The following is a 23157-nucleotide window of genomic DNA, read 5'->3' as shown; positions in this document are numbered from 1 at the left end:
CATGTATGCAGGGTCCCCAGCAGAGCCTCAGAACATTAGCTTAAACTAATGTGGGTACACTGTAATTTATTTTACTAATTAAAGTTTACCACTCGTGCAGTTTCTATTATGTGCTATTTAGCAACAGTTTCAGAAGTTTTTCAGGATTTAATAATTAGGATGACTCAGCCAGAGTTTAATAACTGGATACCAGTCCTGAATATATAGCAATGAATGCCCTGGCCTGGCCTCAAGAAGTTTCCAGCCTAGCAGAGAAGTCAGGCATGTGGAGGGAAACATGACGATAGAAACTCAAGTGTAATGGGGATGAGGAGAAAATATGTACTTAGGACACAGAGCATCAGGGAATATTTCCTGAATACTGGGAGGACTGAAGACGTCTTTAGAGGTGGCTGAAAGAAAGAAAGTGAAAATCGCTCAGTCATGTCTGACTTTTTGCGACCCCATGGAATAGTTCATGGGATTCTCCAGGCCAGAATTCTGGAGTGGGTAGCCGTTCCCTTCTCCAGGGGATCTTCTCAAGCCAGGGATCAAACCCAGGTCTACCACATTGCAGGCGGGTTCTTTACCAGCTGAGCCACTAGGGAAGCCCCTCAACTCTGGAAAGGTTCTGCTAATTCCTGGTTCCAATGAAATAATGAAAAGCTCTTTAATAAACCTCACAGCAGTTCTGCAGGGTAGGTTTTACTGTGAAGCCCATTTTGGGGATGAAGAATCTGAGCCTCATTTGTTCAGGTACACAGCTAGGAAGTGGCAGAGCCGGGGTTTAGCTTGGGGAGCCTGATCCCAGAGTCTGAAGTCTTAACCACAGGGACAGTGCCAATAGCCATTAGCCTGTCGATGGAAATTTATACTGAATAATGAATAGCCACGAGGAACAGGAATGCTCAAATGAGTTGAAAACTGACATGTGATAACCTTGCTGTGTGTCTCTCAGGAGAAGCTGCTGCTGAGAGAGACGCTGAAATCACCTTCATTAAAAAGACAAGCTGCTCCAACGCCAATCTGGAAAAAAGAAAACAGTACTTAATCATGGGTAAAGAGGCCCTGCAGATAAAACACAACTTCCGTTTCAAGTAAGTCACCTGTATTTTGGAGTCTCTGATCTTCCATCCAAAACTGAGTGCAATTTATTCTTAAACCCGCTACATGTTTCTTTCGTGCCCTGCTGTTAACCAACAGACCATTAGAAGCCTACATGTAATAATGTGAGCTTAAAACAAAGAACGCCTCAAAACCACCAGGGTAGCTGAGGTCTCGCTGACGATAAACCAACTGAGTGCCCAGGTCTGACGATTAATCTGGGCTCACTCATCGACTCCCCCTTTACCACATCTGCCCTCTCAGTCCTCAGACTGTTCTGTTTGTAAGGAGGACAGTGTTTGGATACATGTTTTATTATCTGTTTTTTGAAAAATAGACATTGAAACAGATGTTGTTCATGCCTTTAACCATGGGAGCCCCGAGCAGCTCATGATCTCCAGGGTTTGTGGACCTTCCTAAGGAGATGCCAGTTCAGAGGAGTTTGGCCAAAAGCCTGACCCCTGGGCACCTGAGCAGCTTGGCTCAATTGAACTCAGCTCTTCTCTATCTGTGGCCACCATCACAAGTGATTCATTTGCATTATTCCTCGGCAGGTACGTCTACCCGTTAGATTCCTCGACCTGGATTGAATATTGGCCTACAGACTCCAGGTGTCCATCGTGCCAGAGATTTTTAGCGAATCTAGATGAGTTTACTGAAGACATCTTTTTAAATGGCTGTGAAAACGCCTAAAGGTCAGCTGCATCCAGTTTGCACTATGGACTCCTGTTGTTGAAGTTTCTTCTTTTTTTCCCCCAACATTCACAGCTGGTCTTATTTGGAAAGTTCATTCTACTTAGAATGGGGGACACTTGCTTTTATTAGAGAACAATTTAAGAGCAGTAACTCTCCGAAACAGCATGTCCTTCAGGGGGCCTGGAGACAGACACTCATTCCAAGGTTACTGGACACCAGAAGCAATAAATTGGAACCCTCCTGAAACCTACCGCTCAGGAATGCTTGCCGGGGACAAAGAATAGCCCCACTGAAATGTAGTTTCTTACAAAAACATGGCCTTTGCTTGAAAGAAAATACCATGGAACAGAAAACCGATCATTAAAGCCTGACTTTGCTTTCAAAATGTGCGGAAAAGCGTGTTATTTTATGCTAGGTCAGCAGCAGCTGCACAAAGACAGGCAAATTGAGAAAGGTGCAGAAGGCCGCCCCTCAAAGCCCTCAGCAACCTGAGAAGGTAGGAGCCTTGTCCTGGCCGCCTCCCTTCCTGTTGCCTCTCTGTACCCCATGCGGATGCCCTACTCCCCTCCCCACCCTCCCAGCGCCTACTCCTTCCCCCTGGAACCTGCTCTCCTGGAAGGCAGGCCCCCGGGCAGCCACCTGTTGAGGAGAAACCTAGTGGAAATCCAGACACCTCTGCTCTTGCTCCAGCCAGGTCTCTGAGCCTCCCTTCCGGATTTATTAATGAGGATTTCTAACAGCAGGCTCGTTTGTAAGTGATACTCTACAGCACTTTAGATCTTATGGAAGAGTGCTCATATTTATTCCCATTTAATGTCTCCAGAATCTCATGGAGTACGAGAATTATTATTGCCCCCATTCCAAGAAGACTTGGAGGCTAAGGACCCAAAGGGCTTTGAGGATGAGGAATTTGAGGCTCAGAAAAGGAAGCAATTTGCCCAGCCTAGTAAGGGCCAGAGGGGGAGACCAAACCCCAAGGCTTGCTCACAGTCCAAACACCTCCCTCTTCCACTTCACTGCCCCATCCCATCGCTTGTCAGGTTTGATTTCCTAAGAGCAAGGCAGGACGCAGGTGGAGTGTCTTTCTTCTTTAGCTATAGTTTAACCAGCCCCGCTGAAGTGTCACAAGGAAACAAACCCTGGATGGAATGGCAGCAGTGACTGAAATGCATCCCGTTTTTGAGAAACCCGCGCCTTACCAGTTAGCCTCACGAAGCTACACAAGGCCTTGCACTGTGCCTCGTACGTTAAACTAAGATTTTCCAGCTTCAAGGAACTAAGGATTTATTTTTGTAAATGTCAGAACTCACGTTGAAGGCACTCCCTTGGCAAAAACAACCCTTGTGTCCAATATGCCCCAACTCGCTGCCAACAAGGGGTGAGGGGCCCCCAGAGCAGGTCTGCGGCGCCTCCGGTCACCTTCTTGCTGAAGGCCGGGCGTCAGGACCTCTGCAGTAACCTCCCCGCGGCCCCAGAGTCTCCGCCTTCTCCTTGAGCACTGTTTCAAGTAGGTCGGCCTGGGCGGCCTAATTAACTCACAAAGCAGCTGAACTTCCAAACTTCAAAGCAGGCCTTTGTGAGTGAGCCTGGCTCCGCTGAAGAACCCACCAGCCCCTCTTCAGCAAACTCCTAAGGACTTAGACATACGTCCTGTTGGAGGCTTTTGTGGCCCTTCTCACAGCTGGGGCCCCTCCTCAACCCTGTACTCCTCTTCTCAGGCTCTTGCAGTTATTTGCTTGCTCGGTGTGCAGCCAGCCTCCTGGCCTCGCTGTTAGCTCCAGGTGGGCAAAGTCTGGGTCCTCTCTCTCCTGCTGTGTCCTGTGCCTGGCTTACTGCCAACACATTCCAAGGACTCAACAGGTGCTGCTGCTGCTGCTGCTGCTGCTCAGTCGCTCCAGTCGTGTCCGACTCTGTGTGACCCCAGAGATGGCAGCCCACCGGGCTCCCCCGTCCCTGGGATTCTCCAGGCAAGAACACTGGAGTGGGGTGCCATTGCCTTCTCTGCAACAAGTGCTGGCGGATTCTAACCCTGGCAGGGGCTTGGGACAAGCCTCTTCATCCTTTGGATGGCCTGTGCATCAGGGGAGTCAAACACCTTAATGCCTCTTTTATCCAGAGCCCCAAGAAGAAACGCTATCATCTTTTGTTATGAAACGGAAGACAAGACTGCATGGCATGTCAGCGTCCACATGTCAGGCATGTATGTCTTCCTGTAAATGTAAAGGGAGCTCAGAGAAGTGAGTGAGCATATGAGTTGGAGGAACTTCCAGAGGCTTTCTGGAGGACTTTTGGAAAGGTAGAGAGAGACACAGTGTATTAGAAGCTGGTAAGAGGTATGCATGGGAAATAGATGGGGAAACAGTGTCAGACTTTATTTTTCTGGGCTCCAAAATCACTGCAGATGGTGACTGCAGCCATGAAATTAAAAGACGCTTTCTCCTTGGAAGGAAAGTTATGACCAACCTAGATAGCATATTGAAAAGCAGAGACATTACTTTGCCAACAAAGGTCCATCTAGTCAAGGCTATGGTTTTTCCAATGGTCATGTATGGATGTGAGAGTTGGACTGTGAATAAGGCTGAGCGCCAAAGAATTGATGCTTTTGAACTGTGGTGTTGGAGAAGACTCTTGAGAGTCCCTTGGACTGCAAGGAGATCCAACCAGTCCATTCTGAAGATCAGCCCTGGGATTTCTTTGGAAGGACTGATGCTGAAGCTGAAACTCCAGTACTTTGGCCACCTCATGCGAAGAGCTGACTCATTGGAAAAGACCCTGATGCTGGGAGGGATTGGGGGCAGGAGGAGAAGGGGACGACAGAGGATGAGATGGCTGGATGGCATCACTGACTTGATGGACGTGAGTCTGAGTGAACTCTGGGAGTTGGTGATGGACAGGGAGGCCTGGCGTGCTGAGATTCGTGGGGTCGCAAAGAGTCGGACACGACTGAGTGACTGAGCTGAACTGAACTGAAGAGGTATGCTGCTGTTTTGCTGCTACGTCATGTTCAACTCTTTGCAACCACATGGACTGCAGCCTGCCAGGCTCCTCTGTCTGTGGGATTTCCCAGGCAAGAATACCCCAATGGCTCAGCAGATAAAGAATCCACCTGCAATGCAGGAGACACAGGAGATGTGAGTTTGATCCCTGAGTCAGAAAGATCCCCTGGAGAAGGAAATGGCGACCCACTGCAGTATTCTTGCCTGGAAAATTCCACAGAGGAGCCTGAAGGTCTACAGTCCACGGGGTCACAAAGAGTCAGACACGACAGAGCATACGGCACATGGAGAGACATGGGGGACTTTTCTGGTTAAAGGAAAAAGCATAAGGCAGTTTTCCACTAGAGGTAAGCAAGACAATTTAGGTGGTAAACAGCTATATGCTTATTTTAACATGTGTTAGAAAAAAATATACAACTAGCACATCAAAGCCATGATATAAAATTTTCTTTGAAAATAAATGTATTTGTCAAAAAGTCTATTTAAGGAAAAGTTTTTAAGTAAATAAAAGTCTAGGTTGTTCCTAGGGCAAAAATCATGAGGTTGGCATGCATACACTTGAAGTTTAGGAAACCCTGTCTTAAGAAAATATGTGGAACTGACAACCCGCCAAGCTTAAAGCGGGCAGCCTGACTCCTGATTTCCCGGGGAGGGATCTAAGCCAAAGTCATGCTCAGTTTTACTTTCCAGCCCTTGTGATGCTAATTTATTCAGCAACATCCAGAAAAATATGTACTGACTGGTCATCGAAGGTTGGGCTCCAGTTCCCTAGATCCTTGCCCTTGTGGAACTTGGATTCCAATGAGAGGAGGTGCATGGTAAATAATGATCAGTCATTAGGGGACTGAGTTTGAATATCAGGTGATAAAAGAGCTGTGAGAAAAAGAAAAAGCAGAGCAGAGCAAAGGAGCCTGGGAGTGGTGGAGAGAGGGGCTGCGTCGTAGTAGAGCAGTGAGGTCAGGGTGGGCTTCAGGGAGCAGTGAGACTCAAGCAAGGTGAAAGAGGGAGCCACGTGGTGATCTGAAGACTGAGTGTTCCAGGCAGAGGGAACATGCCTGAGCCTGAGGCAGGAGCTCAGCCGGGGTGCTCCGGGGAGAGCAGGGAGGCCAACGTAGCAGGAGCAGATGAGGCAGAGGTGAGGCTGGTGGAGCTGAGGTCAGAGAGGTCACAGGGACAAGAGCATGCTGGTCACGGATGGGGTGCTGCTAATCCTACGCAGAGGGCAGGGTTTGGAGCAGAGCAGTGACGTGGTCTGTCTTATCTGTTAGAAGGACAACGGTAACTGCAGCATTGAAAATGAGGCGATGGTAAAAACTGACCAGCTAGGCTACTGCTGAAAACCAGGCAGAAGCTGATGGTGATTAAACAAAGCTGAGTTTCCAGAGCTTCTCAAAAGATGTTAGAAAGAGCTTGTTATAGGATTTGGGCTTGTGCTGGATTATTTGGGGAGGGCTCAGGGAAGTGGACTTGGCTCCGGGTTGGATGCCGCCGGCAAGCAGGGGTAATCCTGTGATTGGGGGGCACTGGTTGTTGTCTAATTAGGAGGAAAAGAAGGAGCAGTCACCCTTATGTAAGACGGGAAAGGGGGATATTTGGTCACTTTTCGTGATTTGGATTACGTGCTTGTTTTATCCTCTGCTCAAACATGATTAAGGAGCAGTCTTTTTTTGTGTGAAGATTCATTTGGTCTGATGCTGATGTTCTGTGACATCAGACTCTGAGGACCAGGCCGGGTCCAAAGGACACCAGGGCCCAGCTGTCAGGGCGGCTCTTCCCTTTCAGACCCTTCTTCCTAGAAAATGCACACGCGGGCTCCCTGGCAGTCCAGTGGGTAGGATTTCACCTTCCACTGCAGGGGGCATGGGTTTGATCCCTGGACTGGGAACTAAGATCACGCATTCGGCAAGGTGCAGCCAAAAACAATTTCTTTAAGATGCATGTGTGCGCATAGTACACAAATCCGCATGCTATTTCTGAGGCCCCTGCAAGTCCATGCATTGACCTTGTGACTGAAAACCTCTGTCTCAGAGCTGGAAATTTAGCAGCCAAATCTGGAAGGTTCTCAGAGATACAAAGCAACTCTGCATCCTAGGGTTTTCCTAGTCCTGAAATCAGATGGATTCTGCGGGTTTAATGTGATGTGAGTACCTTGTCACCAGTGGCCTGATCTTTTTAACTTTGAGTTGAGATTCAATTATCCCTTTATGCCTCTGACTCAGAAAGAAGGGAAGTTAGGAGGAAGAAAGGAAAAAATGAAGCAGAGAGGGTGGCGGGTAGGAAGAGATGGGAGGGAAGAGGGACAGGGTTTTAAGGACAGGAGGATAAGTTGAGAGCTCCGTTTCTAAGAACCTTCTGGATTCTTCTCAGCTGGCGTGGTGCCCACCCTGACAGACATGTTGGCAGAAGCTGATCTGCTCCTTGGAGCTTGGTGTCCCCTCCTTCACTGGTTCCGTCATTATAATCAGACACATTGTCTATTACCTACACCATCAGGAGTTATAGGATCCTAAAATGTCCAAAATAGGAAGGACCTAGAGCTTACCTCCTCCACTTCCTTCATTCTCACCTGGGAAACGGGCCCAGAAGAGCGGCTGCCGTGGTCACGGCGCTGCTCAGCCCGAGGCCTCTGACTCTGCTCAGCGTTGTTCCCACGGTGCAGATGTGCGGAGGTTACGGAGAAGTCGAGTGGGGCTCTCTGTAAGGAAGCGTTTTCTTGGAGCCAGAGCCGTTCAAACATAAACTAGGCTCTCCAGGGGGGACCAGGCTCCCCATCAGTTCCGCCGTCCAGGGATGCCGCAGAAGCATTCAAAGTAGGAGGCTGGCCCCAGTGATGTCCAACGTCCCTGCGGCTCTGAGAGACCGTTGATAGAAAGGAAAACATCTGCTTTCCTTCCTCAAGCCCCCGTGTTCACATCCGAAAACAGTTCCCCCTTGAGAGGCTTTCTGTGAGACGTAAGTGAGGTAACACAGAGCTTGCACATGGAGTGATGGGCACGGGGCCTGGCACACTCAGTGTAACTTGCAGTTGCTGACAATACAGTCCTGGCCCACGACAAGGGATGCACCAGCAAGGTTCTTGCCTGGCATCCTGCCGATTGCATTTCGTGGAGTATCCTCTCAACGTCTCACACCCATCGTGTGAGGATGGTCATCATCTTTAGGAAGGAAACAGCTGCGGCCACAGGAGGCTGAGTAATTGGCCCCGGGTCTCATACCTTTACAAGTGGCAGGGCCACGGCTCAGATGTGCATCTCTGGGGCTCCAGGGACCCTGCTTCTAGCCTCTGAGCTGACTGCTTTTTCCCACACAGGAAGGGAGAGCAGCGTGGTCACTGTGTAATCCTGGCAAAGCTTCTGCCTCCCTGGGCCTCAGCGATGTGTGTTCATTGGAGGCTCCGAGCCGTCCCTGTGCTGGGACCGCAGGTGAGGCAGATGAGGGCTCTGGGTACAGGGTCCTGGGGCAGTGGGAACACGTCAGAGCTTTGTAAAATGGATCCTGGAATCAGCTTCCACGCGGAGAAAACACAGCTGGCAGAACTCTGGGTTGGCAGGTCCTCCTACGTTGCCTCAAGGAATTTAAGTTACCAGTAGAGGTGACGCTTTTTCCTTTGTGAGCTTCCTACACAGAATCATAAAGTCCTAAAGTTAAAGCCTCCCTAGAGATCATCTAATCAAGCTCTCCCCGTTTCACAGAGGAGGAAACAAGCCAGGGAAGAGCAGGGACTCTCCCAGGATCCCACGAGGGAATCAGGGCCGGACCAGAGTGCCAGGCTCCGCTTCCCCATACCAGCACCTGGGGTCTGTTCCCACCGGCTGGGCCAAAGGGGCAGGAGGGCAGAGTCCGGAGCCAGGGGCTGGGGTCCAGGGCTCACATCGCTAGCAGATGAGATGAGAGGAACCAGAACTGTCCTGGAAAGAGTGATTTTCATTTGGCTGGAGATGTGTGTGTCTACGTGTGTGAGTGTTTTGACACTGCTGGGGGTGGGTGGAAAGGGGGGTTGAAGCTGACTAAGACAAGGAAATGGGAGCTGAGGAAAGAATTATATGGCTTAATAAACTTTTTTCCAAACATAGAAGCTTTCGGAAATTAGAGTCAGGACTGAACCCTCGTTTCTGAGAATAGAGAAAGGAGCTGTGGCCAGGGGACAGGGTTGGTGGTCATTTCTCCTCCTCTTGCCAGCTCCTACCAACTCTAAAGGCAGAGGTCAAATTGTGGCTTGCTCCGTAATTAGATGTTGGGTGTGGAAATCACAGCAGCCTCTCCGTTTGACTGGGCTTCCCAGGTGGCGCTAGTGTGAAAGAACCCACCTGCTAATGCAGGAGACTTCAGAGACACGGGTTCTATTCCTGGGTCGGGAGCGGGCATGGCAGCCCACTCCAGTATTCTTGCCTGAACAATCTCATGCACAGAGGAGCCTGGCGGGCTACCACCCATAGGGTCACAAAGAGTCAGACACAGCTAAAGCAACAGCCTGTTCCATGTGACTACAGCGTGTGTGTGTGTGTGTAAGAGATGGACACAGAGAAAGAAGTGGTTACCATGGGGAAGAAGTAAAAGCTGCCCTGTGGGGGCCAGCTGGCTGCGGTCTCTAAGTCACACAGCTTCCTGTGCGTCTGTTCTGTTTTGGAAGTGAGGTTCTCATTTCAGCCGGCCCAATGGACAGGGTTGTTGCAGGATGAAATTAGATCAAAAAGTGAGAGAACTTTTAAGCCGTAGAATTTTGAACAAACGTGGTAATGGCATTAACAATCAAAAGCATCTTTGTGTGAAGATACCACCGGCAAAGACTGCCTGGCGAGCTTCTGAAAGACTGAGAGAGGGTCTGCTACCGCCATCGTCCCCAGTCTGTCAGATTTCCCTGTTAGAGCTTCATTCCTTTGGCTCCGCAGGCTGGCAGTCTTACAGCAGGATTTTCAAAGTGCTGAAATACGCATTCTCAGTCACCACCTCAGACCGACTGAATCAGAAACCCTAGAAGGGAGTACCGAAATCTATATTTTAAACATCTTCAGGAAAATATCATAGGTACATTAAAATTAAAGAAGTGTTGTTCTAGAGCTCGTGAAATGCAGAGTTTCATTTTGTAGGTCTGGGGTGGCCGGAGACTCTGTCTCCCCCAGGTGATGCCTGTGGCGCTGGTTCTTGGACCTAACACGGTTCCAGATTGTTCCATAAAGTCAGGGATTCCCGCATGAACAGAAGCAACTGTTATCAGCCAGCACTTTAGTTGAGAACCATTGTGCCCAAGGCCTTGCAGAAAACTCCGAGGGATTCTGGGGACAAGAGAAACACAGAGCTTCAAAGAGAAAGAGGGCTTGAGAAAAAAGAGGAGGTAGGGAATGCTAAAAGAAAACTAAATCGCCTTTGTAGAATGTGGCCGGAGCAGGTCTGGGCCTCAATTAACCCTTTTACCACCAAGAGCCTGCTGTGTTAGGGACTGGGAGGTGTTGGTCACATTCATCTGCTTAATGAATCCACAAACAACCCCCGGAGTTTGGTACAGAGGAATAAACCAAGGACAAAGAGGTTAAATAGCTTGGTCCAGTAAGTGGTGGAGCAGGGATTTAGAACTCAGACAGGCTGACTCATTAGCACTAATTCTGCCTCAAGTTTGGTCTCTGCCCTCAGGAAGCTTACAGTCCCATGAGGAATATGGACGAGGCCTGATAACGGCCCAGCCTGGATGATGCCCTTCTGGTCCTGTATTTCGAGAATCTTACAGACAACTGCTGCTTTAGCTCCTGTAGCAATTCTTCCAGACCGGGCAAGGCACAAACGCACGGGCCTGGCTGTGCGTGAAAGTCCTGAGACAGGTGTCTGTGTCCCTGTAGGCGGGTGTTTAGTAGAGCGACTCGTATTTCCTGGTGTTCAGTGTCCCGAGCAGGAAAGCTCCAGCCCAGGAATAGCCTAGGCAAAGGGGCCTCCAGAACTGAGTCCGAGCCCCACTCTGCGTCCTCAGCTTCTCACCCCTCACAGCTCCCCAGGCCTGCCTCCCTGAAGGGCAGGGGTACCTTCTGCCCACCATGGCTCCCACACAAGACCCACATTCACACAGCCGAAAGCCCTGCCCGCCCCAGGCTGGCCTGCAAAGGCCAGGCGGTCACCCCTGCACACAGGCGCTGGGGAGGGGCCGGCCGGCTGGCTGATCACTGCTGCTGCGGCCACCGAAGGCCCCGACCCCAGCTCCGACTTGCCCCCACCCCCATTTCTGGCACATGCCCTCTCTCCCTGCCTCCCCCGCATACCAGAAATCACTGCCTTGGCACTGGGGATTCAGAAGGATGCCTAACAAATGAACACTGACCCAACATCTTGGCAAACCTATTTGACGATACATTCCAAGAGCCAAGATATGTTTACATCCCTTGATCCAGTAATCTTCCTCCTGCTGGATTATTTATATAAATTCCCAAAAGTAGGGGGAGAAAAAAGTTCATACACAAAGATCGTCTATGCAGGATTATTTATTCAGTAAATATTTACGGAGTTATTTCTATGTGCCAGACACAGTTCTAGATGGTGTAATCAAGATAAACAAGGTCCCTGCTTTCCTAGGAATTCTGGGGAGAAGGACAATAAATATCCACATAAATGAGAAAAATAATCTATTTACTAAATTCTCTGCAGGGAATTAAAGGTCAGCAATGGAGAAAAACCAAGTGACTGCTCTCGATGGGGTGGTCGGGGTTCTCTTTGTGGTCATTGTCCAGTCGCTAAGTTGTGTCTGACTCTGCGACCCCAGGGACTGCAGCACGCCAGCTTCCCTGTCCTCCACCATCTCCTGGAGCCTCATGTCCATCGAGTCGGTGATGCCATCCAACCATCTCATCCTCTGTCACCCTCTTCTCTTCCTGCCCTCAATCTTTCCCAGCATCAGGATCTTTTCCAATGAGTCAGTTCTTCGCATCAGGTGGCCAAAGGATTGGAGCTTCAGCTTCATCGTCAGTCCTTTCAGTGAATATTCCGGGTTGATTTTCTTTTGGATTGACTGGTTTGATGATGGGGCGGTTGGGGAAGTTCTCTTAGATGTCACTAAATAAGATGACGTTTAAGCTGAGAGTCTCAGACAAGAAGGGGTGGTCTCACAAAGACCTAGAGGAGATCGTTCCAGAAAGGAGGCCGGTGACCCAGGGAACTGCAAGCAGGCTACGGATCAAAGCAAGCGAGCGACGGGAAATGAGGTCGGAGGAGGGAGGGAGCAGATCAGTGGGGTTTTGTAAGCAGGAGTGAGGTGTTTGGATTTGTCAGTAGGGAGCAGTAAACAAAGCGGCTAAGACCGCTTCAGACAAAAGGGGGCAGGGAGGGAGACCGGCTCAGGCGACTGCAGCTGTCTTGGCAAGAAGTGCAAGCAGCTTCAACCAGAATGGTGGAGATGAAGAGCCGCGGATGGGTCCGGGATATTTTTGGAGCTAGGGCTGAAAGAGCTTGCTGAAGGTGTTGGGACGGGGTTGCTGAGCGCAGAGGACTCGAGCTTCACTCGGGGTTCTTGGCTCAGGCTGCTGCAGGCGCCGTTTACACACCTGGGGGAGGCAGGAGAAAATGCAAACTTAGGAAAATGAGAAAGAAAGATGTGGTGGGTTGAACTGTGTCTCCCCTAAAAGATCCGTCGGCATCCTCCCCCACCCAGCACCTCAGAGTGGAAATAGGGTTGGAAATAGGATTGTTGCAGGGGTCATTAGTCCCGGTAAGATGAGGTCATACTGGAGGAGGGTGGGTCTCTCCTGCAATGTGACTGTGGTCCTTAAAAGAAGACAGAAACACACAGAGAGGGAAACCCAGACTCCAGAAGGAAGCCAGCCATGTGCAGAGCTTGACTGGCAGGCATAGTGACTAGCAGGAAAGGTGCTTGGATACTGAGTCCCTCCACCTGTGGCTGTGAGGCGCCGTCAGATCTCCGCTAGGTCAGGATGTGAAGCCTGAGACACAGCTGAACGTTCAGGCAATGGTTAAGTGGCTTCACCTGAGGGGCGCACAGGGACTTTGTTGTTTGGAAGCGATAGAGAAAATACCACCAATTAGAAAAACACGATGGAAGACAACAACCCATTTACAACGGCAAATGTGATCAACACCCACAGTGAACAAGGCTTGAAGTTCGTAATCATAAGCAACTTCCCTTTGTCTCCCACCCCGCGCTATACGTGTGCGCAGAGGGAAGGGAGAGAAGCCCTTTTCCTGACCTTTGATAAAAATTCACACATCCTACAACTTTTCTGATCATCTGCTCATTCTCAGGACATAAGAAACTCCTGTGGTCCCTTCAGTCACTCAACAAACTCTGAAAATCAGTCCCACGAGGCTGCTGCTAAGTCGCGTCAGCCGTGTCCGTCTCTGTGCGACCCCACTGACGGCAGCCCACCAGGCTCCCCCGTCCCTGGGATTCTCCAGGCAAGAACACTGGAGTGGGTTGCCATTTCCTTCTCCAATGCAGGAAAGTGAAAAGTGAAAGTGAAGTCGCTCAGTCATGTCCGATTCTTCACGACCCCTTGGACTGTAGCCCACCAGGCTCCTCTGTCCATGGGATTTTCCAGGCAGGAGTACTGGAGTGGGGTGCCATCGCCTTCTCTGAATCAGTCCCATGCAAAAGCAAAATCCAAACTTGATTTAAAGTCCAGTCTTTTCTCCCAGTCAGGGCTTGCTGCAGCTGGGACCACTATAGCTGGGAATGGGGGCATGGACCGCCGCCTCCCCTTCTCCAGACTGCGCTCCCCAGTTTGCGAGCTGACCTCTGACCTCTGACCTCTCCAGGGCTAAGGTCGGCAGCGAGAAGAGGAGAGTAAGGGGAGCAGGAGAGACGTCCTGGACAGTCCTGTGGTGAGACGGCTCTCTCTGGCTGCACTGTCTTCGTCGCAGCGTGCCGGTGTCTGTCGCGTTGCCCACGGCTCTAGAGCGAGCAGGCTCAGCAGCTGCAGCGCACGGGTTTAGTTGACCTGAAACATGCGGGATCTTAGTTCCCTGACCAGGGATAGACCCGTGTCTCCGGCATCGAAAGACGTATTCTTAACCCCTGGGCCACCAGGGAAGGCCCTGTCTTAAGCTGGCGTTAAAGCTGACTTTCATGTGGGCACATCCAAGCTCTGAGGACCTCTCAGCCTTACACAAGTACCACATGATCTTGTATCCCACGGGTGAGCCCTTCTGAAGCCCTAAGAATCAATGGTACCCGTCCCCCTGTTGGACAGGCCAGAGAGGCCTTCTCGTCAGCCCTTCCTGTGCCTGTCCCTTGTCTAGTCAACAGGAATGGCATCCTGTGCATACACTGACTTTGGGAGTTCAGGCTGATCTGAGCAGCAGTGTCTCTTCCTTGTCTTGTCTTGTCTCACACAACTTTCATCTCTCATCTCCTCAATGTCTCCGGTGGGTGTCAGATGAGTCCATGTGCCTCCGCATCTCAAACCCCTGTAGATACGTCTCACACTCTACAAGTAGACTGCGTAAAGTTCTTTTCTGTTGACTTGAGAAGCAGCTGTCTTCAACACATTCGTAATCTCCTAATGAAAGACTAGGAGGTCTCAGGGATCTTTCTATGGGCCTCCCAGATGGCGCTAGTGGTAAAGAACCCACCTGCCAATGCATGAGACGATCCCTGGGTTGGGAAGGTCCTCTGGAGAAAGGCATGGCACCCGACTCCAGTATTCATACCTGGAGAATCCCATGGACAGAGGAGCCTGGCAGACTACAGTCCCTGGGGCTGCAGAGTCAGACACGATGAGAGAATAAAGAATCTCAGGGCTCTTTCTACAGCTCCCTGCCTCCGGGCGGTGCACCGCCCCCCCAGCACACATTCACGTGTGCCCAGGGTCTCGGATGGTTAGGAGGGCTACTGCCGGCATCCGTTAGCACAAGGCAAGATGGTTCCCCCTGGGCACAGTGGAGAAGGCTCCATGAAGAAGGCAGCTTCTTAGTTGGCTCTTAAAGAATGGCTGAGATCAGGACAAGCCAAAATGCAGTCTTAGTAATGAGAGCAAATGCCGAGCAGGGAAACGGAAGGAAGAGTGCACAGAGACCCCTGGGCGGCTTCCTTCAGCGCGACACACAGAGGTTAAGGCCAAGCCGGACCAAAGATGAACAAAACAAGGGGTCTGGCTTTTTTCCTGCCGGAAGTGAGAAGTTTTGGAAGCTTTGGAAAGGGCAGCAGGATGGAGGGTTGGGAAGGGCAGTGACTAATTCCCGGTGAAATGTGTTCTTCATTTCCTTGAGTCATTAACTAGGGCCCCATTAAGAAGAAAAACAAAACAAAAACCTTCCAGGACCTGCTTTCTTTTCCAGGAAAACCCTTACCCTTTGGAACCTCTCACAAGTTCAGTTTATAAAGACATCCAATCCTGTTTTCCCTGTTAGTTAAGGGGCCTTGGCACAGCTGCCAGCACCCTCCTCCAAGCCCTGGAATTCTCAGCTTGAAGCCTGATGGGGCCGGTCAACCCATCTCCCCAGGGTGCCCAACACTGCCCTCTGGAAGGGGCTGAGGAGAAGGGCTTCCCTCCACGAGCAGAAGGGCCACGGAAACCTTGCCTTGATGAGCCCAGCCACAGAGGCCCCGCCTTGGGCCCTCGGGAGCCAAATGGGAAAAATCCAGAAGGCTGCACGGCCAAAAAAACAGTGGGCTTGGATACAATCCCAGCTCTCCCCTTCTTTTCTGATCTTGAGACCTCACTCAGCTCTGTCTTCATCTGTAAAACGGAAGCACCACCACCTACCTCACAAGGTTGCTGGGAAGATTAAACGAGAGGTTGTCAGCACAGCTAGCACGCCGCAGATGCTCAAGAAATCTGCCCCCTCCTCCCCCCAGCATCTCTCTGTGTCTCGATTTCCTCGCCTACCAAACACGGTGGGGACTCAAGGAGGAAGTTGAATCTGAACAGGTTCCCAACCTCTGCCATCTGCTCCACATGCAGGCCCCGGGGAGAGCGGAGGGCCTTTCTCTGCCATGTCTGAGCTCTGGGAGCTCTTTCTTCTATTATTTTCCAAAAAAAAAAAAATCACAAAGCGCTTAGTAGTAGCACGCCCTGGCACGTGCTTAGAGGGAGTCCACAGCCCCACCCCCCAGCACCTCTCGGCAGTGCTCCCACCTGACTCAGTGTCCCCATCTGGAAAGCAGTTGTAACTGGACAGGTACCCGCTCTGGAAGTGCCCACTAGGTTGGGAGGACGGTGCCCAGCAGAGGGCGCTCTGAGTGTGACCTCCTGGCCGGGGCCCTGGGGAGAGGCACCCAGCCAAGGAAAATTCTAGTGGAAAAATCGAAGAAAGGATTCCAGGTTTATGAGTCCCAGACTTCGAAAAACAGAACTGCTGAGTTGTCTCCTGAGTTAGGGGAAAAGAACACCACAGCCGCCTCAAGATTTCCAGGAAACAATATGCGAAGGCTTTGGGCAAAGCTGGGGGACTGGGGAGGCCTGTTTTGGGAGGTGGGAGCTGGGGTGGGCATGTGCCTCTGGGAGCGCTCCGCAGCGGTAAGCTCTTCCTGGGCGGTGCTGGGGGCGAGGGGGCGTGACTCTGTGGGTTTACATCCGCTTGCGTCTATATGCATTTGTGCGCCTGTAGGCAATCCCACAAGTGTTTATTAAACACCTTGTACAGTCTGTTGGGTGATGAGGATGCAACAACAAATAGAACACAGCCCTGAACTCAGAGCCGAGTTTAGGAGGGTGCTGAGTAGCCAGCACACAGCCCCTGAACTCAGAGCTGAGTTTACGAGGGTGCAGAGTAGCCGGCACACAGCCCCTGAACTCAGAGCCGAGTTTAGGGGGGTGCAGAGTAGCCGGCATTCCAGTTCAGGCTTCCCTGATGGCTCAGCAGGTAAAAACCCACCTGCAATGCAGGAGACACAGAAGACGTGGGGTTCGATCCCTGGGTCGGGACGATCCCCTGGAGAAGGAAATGAAACCCGCTCCAGTATTCTTGCTGGAGAGTCCCATGGATGGAGGAGCCTGGCTGCAGATTTGCACACAACTGAGCACGCAGACATCCCGGAGGTGAGTGGGCAGCCAACACCAGGCAGCCACCAGCGACGTGGCCCTGGAGACCGCTGACACTCAGTCTCCTTAGCTGGAAAGTGGACGTCCTAGGAGACAGCTGCTGCTGCTAAGTTGCTTCAGTCGTGTCCGACTCTGTGTGACCCCATGGACGGCAGCCCGCCAGGCGCCCCCGTCCCCCCGTGTGCAAATGTCGGGTGACTCCTGTCGATCCTGCGCAAGATGTGCACCTGGATAAGCACACGTGGCATGTGCAGCCCAATGAGCTTCGTGCAGGCTGGTAGCTCACCTGCTTAGGCCGTGTGTGCGATGTGCTGGGCTCTACCAGAGGCTGCATATCGTGGCCCTCAGAGACGGTTTGTGAGGATGCTCATTTGGTTAGGGCTTGGCTTTCGGGAGCGTTCTAAAATTTAAGCTATTACACGTAAAAATCCAGATTTACAATTTCTCTAGAAACCTTGGAAGATCTGGCCATCCTGTGAGCATCTGTGTGTGTGTGCCTGTATGCCATGGTTCTGCTTCCCAGAGATGTGTCCTTTCCAGGAGCACCCTCCCCTTGGCCAGCCTCCAGGCCTGTCCTTGGAGGGACTCCAGGGTGGCTTGGGAGCGCTCGTGCGCAGACACGTTCTCTGTGAACGGAGAGGCAGGACCCTGCGAGAGCTGCTGCCAGGCCCTGGCCTCCCCAGGCGGCTCCGGTTTCAGTAATCAGAGGGGCTGGAGAGGCCCAAGGGCCCTCCCCACGGCCCTCTGTCTGTATAGCCGGATGCTGGTTACAGAAGAGAGCAACCAAGGATGGGAGCCAGACAGACTAGCTTTTCTTGTGTATTATTTGATTTTGCATTTAAAAAATTCCTGCATTCTAGCTCCAAAACGCTTGAGGCAATGATCTCCACAGAAAATGTGGCTAAATGTCTATACTATGGCTCTTCTAAAAAGGAGCAAATACAAAACTAATACAATTATGTAATTATGTAAAGTTTAAAAATAAAATAAAAGAAAAAAAGAAAAAAAAAGAAAAAAAATAAAAAGGAGCAAATAGATTTTTGGTAGAAGTGAAAACTTTTAATTACGTTTGCGGAGCCCACAGATGTGAGAGACAGGATGGATATTCTCCTAACATTCCTCTTAAGATGGCTAATCAGTCTCTCTTAATAGACATTTACTAGGGTGTGAGACAGGCTGAACACGAGGGGCCTACAAAGATGGATACACCCTGCTCTCTGGCCCTCGGGAAACTCAGTTTTGTGGAGAGACAGCCAAAGAGAAATGAATGCAGAAACAAGAGAGGACGGGGGTATAACTGAGACATCTGGGGACAAAAGACACCAGAACATAGAGGAAGATGCCTCGAAACTCTGACTTACTGTGCAAGCTCTTTCCCCAACCTGAGCCCCCGTTTCCCCTTTTTAGACAAGAAGCTCAGAAGAGATGAGTAAGCATCAACTCCACGTGTTCACAATCCGAGCCCCGAGCTTGGGTATCCTTTGAGGGAACACAGGTCGCAGCCCTGGTTTGTAGCCCGTTACTCACTGCCCCATATTCTTGTGCTGTAAATTAATCTAGCTTGAGCTCTGAAAGAAACTCATCAGGTTTTTCATATTGCTTTGTCTTGAAAAAAAATTGTGTCTGGAGTCCAAAAATATGTCTGGAGTCCAAAAAGACCAGGCATCTGGTGGAAGCTTCTAGCATCCATTATAGACATGCCTGGTCCAGGTGGGGAGCAGCCCCTTAACAGGTGGGAGAGTTGCACCCCTTCCCCAGAACCAGGTTTGAATGGCTAAGGAATTTGTCCTGAAGGATTGCTCTGAGGTCATCCACCCACTTTGCAGATGGGAAAAATGAGGCCCAAAAGTGGAGCAGAGTTCCCCACTGTCCTGAGATCAACGTCAGAGGCAGGTCTCCTGACTCCTGAGTGTGAGCTCTGCTCACACACTGATTTTTCTCTCTCAGGTTGAGTCGTCAGGACAAAGTGAGAGAAGGATCCCCAGGCTTATCCCTCCTCAGGCAGATGTCGACTGCTTTGCAGCTAGGACATCGAGTCATCCCTGTTCCACTCGAGCCAAGAGCCTGGGAAACCCACCCTCTCAAAAGTATGAGGGAAGAGCAATCATTCTGTAGCCCAGCAAAAGCCCTTGGAGGGCTGGGCATCCACCTTCAGAAGCATTTGTAATTGTCAAGAGTCCCTGAAAGAACGGATTTGACACGTACAGAAACCAAATTTGTAGAACAAGGCACCCAGGTGGCCAGAGGTGGTGAAGAGAAGCAGCAGGTGGACTATTACAGACCCAAAGTTGTCTGCCTTCCTCATCATTGGCCTCCTAAGAGCTTGTCGATATCAAAGGGCTATCTGCCAAGCTCTTTGCCTGGACCACATCGCGATCCCCGTGAGCGTCATTGGTACCCCCATCACAAACTGGAATCTCCATGGCACTCTCAAAGTGGCCAGTCCCACAAATTGTTGGAAAACCCCTAGGGACAGCTCTGGAGCCTACAATTCAAAGAACTTCTGAAGTGATTTGTTTCTTTCCTTAAAATCTGGAAGTCTGTTGAGATATGAAAAATCACTAGGCATAGAAACTCCTTTCAGAGAAGAACCCCAAATTTCTTATCAAATTTTCACTAGAATGCTATTTCTAATTTCATAACACCCTAAAAAATCAGGCCAAAGATACATAATATTTTGTGACGATGGTGAGATCATCATTAATGATCATTACCTCAAGTAAAAATGATTATGGATGGTGTCTTGAGTATTAGCCATTGATTGAACAAATATTTATTGATTGCCTCTGTGCTGAGTCAGGGGAAAAGATAACAAAGAAATCAGACACAGCTTTACTTTAACACCTTTAATTCCTTATATTCATATAATTCACAAATTCTAGTGATACAGGAAAAAAAACCTGTAAACAAGCATAGTTTATAAATTGCCACTTATAACAAGTATAGAAAGAACAAGATGGAGAGTAACAGAAGGAAGCTTGGGACATTTTAAATCATCACATCAAAGCAAAGAATGTGTCTTATAGGCTAAAGGTTTTACCAGATCATTGGGTAGATTGTCTCATTGTTGATATCAGCTGTGTATAAGTCACCATGGGGAGGTGCTTAACTTGGGCTGAGGAACTCGGGACCATTTGCTCTTCTAAGCTATCAATACTAGATGTCTGATAACATGTAATCATCTGTCTAATTAAATTTCCTGGCCCAGGAATCAGAAGTTTTCAGAGGAGATATAGATGATGTTCGCAGGAAAGCTGTTCACTAATTGTTTTTACTAAAGACAGAGACAGGGACAAAGCCTGCAGCTGGCAGTGGAAAGAAGAAATATAGGGGCAAAGAGGGGAATGTCTGGCGTTTATGAGTAGAGGAGGCAGTAGCCCATTCTGGGCCCCTGCTTAAGAGCTGACAGACAGAAACAGGACTGTCCCTAGCAGGCCGGGGTGAAGACTCCGTTTCCACTGCAGGGGGCACAGGTCTGATTCCTAGTCAGGGAGTCAGCATATACTTAATATGTTCAGTCACCTCCAACTCTGCTGCTTCCCAAGTGCCACGGTGATAAAGAATCTGCCTGTCATTGCAGGAAACACACGAGATGCAGGTTCGATCCCTAAGTCAGGAAGATCCTCTGGAGTAGGAAATGGCAACCCACTCCAGTATTCTTGCCTGGAAAATTCCGTGGACAAAGAAGCTTGGCAGGCTGCAATCCATGTGGTGGCAAAAAGCTGGACACGACTGAGCCCCGACCCCCAGGCCCCTGCCCCCCCACCCCCACCCCCCCGCGCGCGCACACACACACACGCACGCACAAACAGAAGCAGCATGGACGACTGGCATCAGGAGAGTGGACACACCTCATGCATTCACCTCTAGGAGCCAGTGGCCGTGAGACCAGCAGCCCCGTCTGCTTCACTTACTGCTATAATCTGGGGCCTGGCTTTTAGAGAGGAGAAAATAGTTTTCTCACCTCTTCTCGATGATACCAGTAAACGAGCGAGGCATGTGACGTGCTCAGGTGAGAGCAGCGTCACAGTAACTGCTACGAAATCAAGTGTAACCACTGATATTTTCACTGCTATTTTTACCAGGACCACCAGCCTCAGTCCTCCAAATGCTTAGGCTCCAGTCTCGTCCCGCCTCCCACCCTCTGGAAGGCTAATGACCCTGGCAGTGCAATCTCTTTCTCCTCCGATGCCCATCAGGACTATAACACCTAGAAAGGCTCAGTTCTTGGGGAAAAAAGTTTGAATGGTTGGGACAGCAGAGGCAAGCCAGCTCAGGAGAGAATCCCAGTTTCCACCTCTGGGATCTGGGAGTACTCGTTATATCCACCATTTTTAAACCATGTTCGTAGAGCCTAGAGGTCAGGATGGGGAGCAAAGAAGCCCAAGGCACAGACTCCTAGCTGTCTTCCTTGCTGAACAGAAAATCCATGCTTCTAGCTGGTTTGTAGGCTCGGGCTCTGGGCTTCCCAGGTGGCACCAGCAGTGAAGAACTGGCCTGCAGTGCAGGAGACACAAGAGGCATGGACTCGACCCCCGGGATAGGAAGGCTCCCTGGAGGGGGGCATGGCAACTCACTCCGGTATTCTTGCCTGGGGAAGCCCATGGACACAGGAGCCTGGCACACTACAGTCCATGGGGTCTCCAGAGAGTTGGACACGACTGAAGCGACTTAGCATGCATCCTTGGGCTCTAGGTGAAAAAGCATTTGAAGACAGTCTCACAGCTAATACAAATTTTGAGATAACCCACGGCATTCCACCCAGGTCATTTTCCACTTAGAAAACAAAAACAACACTATGGACTATAATTTGTTGAACTATTGAGCACTCATTTATTCATCTACTCTCCTCCAAAACTGCTTTAGTGACAGGGAGAAAAAAAACACACACAAATGTCCTGCCTCCTAGTCCAGTGCTCATTCCAAAATATACATATATCCTCCAAAATATCTATACAGGTTTCAGCTGGGGGGAAGCGGGGCAGAGAGAAGGAAGACACAATTTCACTTCAGTACTAAACTGTCAGCGCCTTGTCAATTTTCACCATTTTTCTAGTCTGCCCCTTAGAAGGGATGAAAAGTCTCTCCTCTAGGAAACAGGGCAGGCCAAGGAGGCGATCAGACACTTAGGGGGCTGGTCCCCCGTGCTCTAGCATCTTCAATGCAGAACGGCACAAAAAACTTTAATTTTCCAGAGTCCTCCTAACTACTCAATCCTTAGCTCCCTGCAGGAGCCACAATCTTAAAAGGCTACAAGGCTAGCGGGCAACCTCAAGGTCAAGAGTCTGACAGCTAAAGGACGGGGGAAGGCTGGAAAACGGAAACCCTCTGGTGCCTCTTAGAACAGGAGAGCAGACAGGGATGTGAGAGGCACGCTGAGGCTCAAACACCCCCTTACTTCCCTGTGTGAGCTTTCTCGTTCCCAGTCGTGGCCCAGGCTCATACCACCAGATCTTAGGCCTTGGCCACATGCACTACTTTTCTTCTTCAACTTATTTTTGCAATTTTTTTTTCTACTGGGTAGAGATGAGTGGTCTCCAAAAGGTTTTGATTCCTTTTTGAGTCACGTTCAGCCTCATTGGGCTCTGCTTTCAATATGCTGCTCCCTGATGGCTCAGAGGTCCCCTGGTGATGCCCCCTCTATTTCAAGAGCCCCCCAAAATAAGTGGAGTGACTACAGATGAGTTTTTGGTACTTTCCAAAATTAAACTATTTCCCTTGGTAAATTTCCACCAAATGAGCTCATTAATCTGAAAACAGGATGTGGCACATGAAGAGACTAAGGTCAGGTTGACTGCTCACTTAGGCTGGCTTGGGGTAGAGAGGAAGGGGTGGGTGGCACAGAGATGGGACCAGAGAATGGCTGTTAGAGGTCCCAAAGCCTTCACGGATTGCACTGAGAACCAAGGAGTTTTTAAATCAGAGACTCTAAGCTCTAAATCCTTTTCTCTTAGAGTTGAGAGTGACCACAGAAGCCACCTCTGGTCAATGTCCCACAGATTGCCAGCCGGGAGGCCCCTTAGACCCTCAGCTTGTCTGCAGGCAGGTGTCTCCCCTCCAGGACAGACTGGGGGCCCTCCTTTCTCCAGGAGGACTGTCCTGCAGCATCAGCAGAAGGTGGGAGTTCCGCCCCAGGTGAGCTAGAGGCTTAAACACATCCCAGGTTAAAACCAAACCAAACAAGAACACACAGTTCCCAACTCCAGTTGGGTGTCAGGACAGAAAAATGAGATCCTAACACGTAGAGAATGTAATGGATGGCTCCGAGTAACGAAAACAAAACCAGCAAAGAAGGCAGGCTCACTTGGTCCTTAGCTAACAGTCTTGCAGATATTGATGGAGGAGCCTTTATCAAATTCGCAAAAATAAAGTATATTTAAACAAAAATTCTATCCCAACGCTAAGTA

The 23157-nt window shown here is 50.1% G+C and overlaps 1 protein-coding gene and 1 long non-coding RNA gene across 2 annotated transcripts in view; one reads left to right on the top strand and one right to left on the bottom strand.

Moving 5' to 3' along the window:
- Nucleotides 1–2164, top strand: part of C5 (complement C5) — a 97386-nt gene extending 95222 nt beyond the window's left edge. Inside the window, exons 40-41 of the mRNA XM_086414021.1 lie at nucleotides 938–1076; nucleotides 1638–2164. Of these exons, the coding sequence (XP_086270147.1) occupies nucleotides 938–1076; nucleotides 1638–1776 (278 nt within the window). The 3' untranslated portion in view covers nucleotides 1777–2164. The remainder of the gene's footprint in view (nucleotides 1–937; nucleotides 1077–1637) is intronic.
- A 9059-nt stretch (nucleotides 2165–11223) lies between these two features.
- Nucleotides 11224–12944, bottom strand: LOC147367902 (uncharacterized). Its single transcript, XR_015169348.1, has 2 exons — nucleotides 12477–12944; nucleotides 11224–12295 (listed from the first exon to the last, which is right to left on the bottom strand). It is a non-coding gene; the product is annotated as an uncharacterized LOC147367902 (long non-coding RNA).
- Nucleotides 12945–23157: the final 10213 nt, after the last annotated feature.

This window comes from Bos grunniens, chromosome 8 (assembly GCF_055505025.1).
Source record: "Bos grunniens cultivar Pamir isolate PY7600 chromosome 8, Bosgru_T2T1.0, whole genome shotgun sequence".
Classification (NCBI taxonomy): domain Eukaryota; kingdom Metazoa; phylum Chordata; class Mammalia; order Artiodactyla; family Bovidae; genus Bos; species Bos grunniens.
This window is presented reverse-complemented; position numbering and strand designations above follow the sequence as displayed.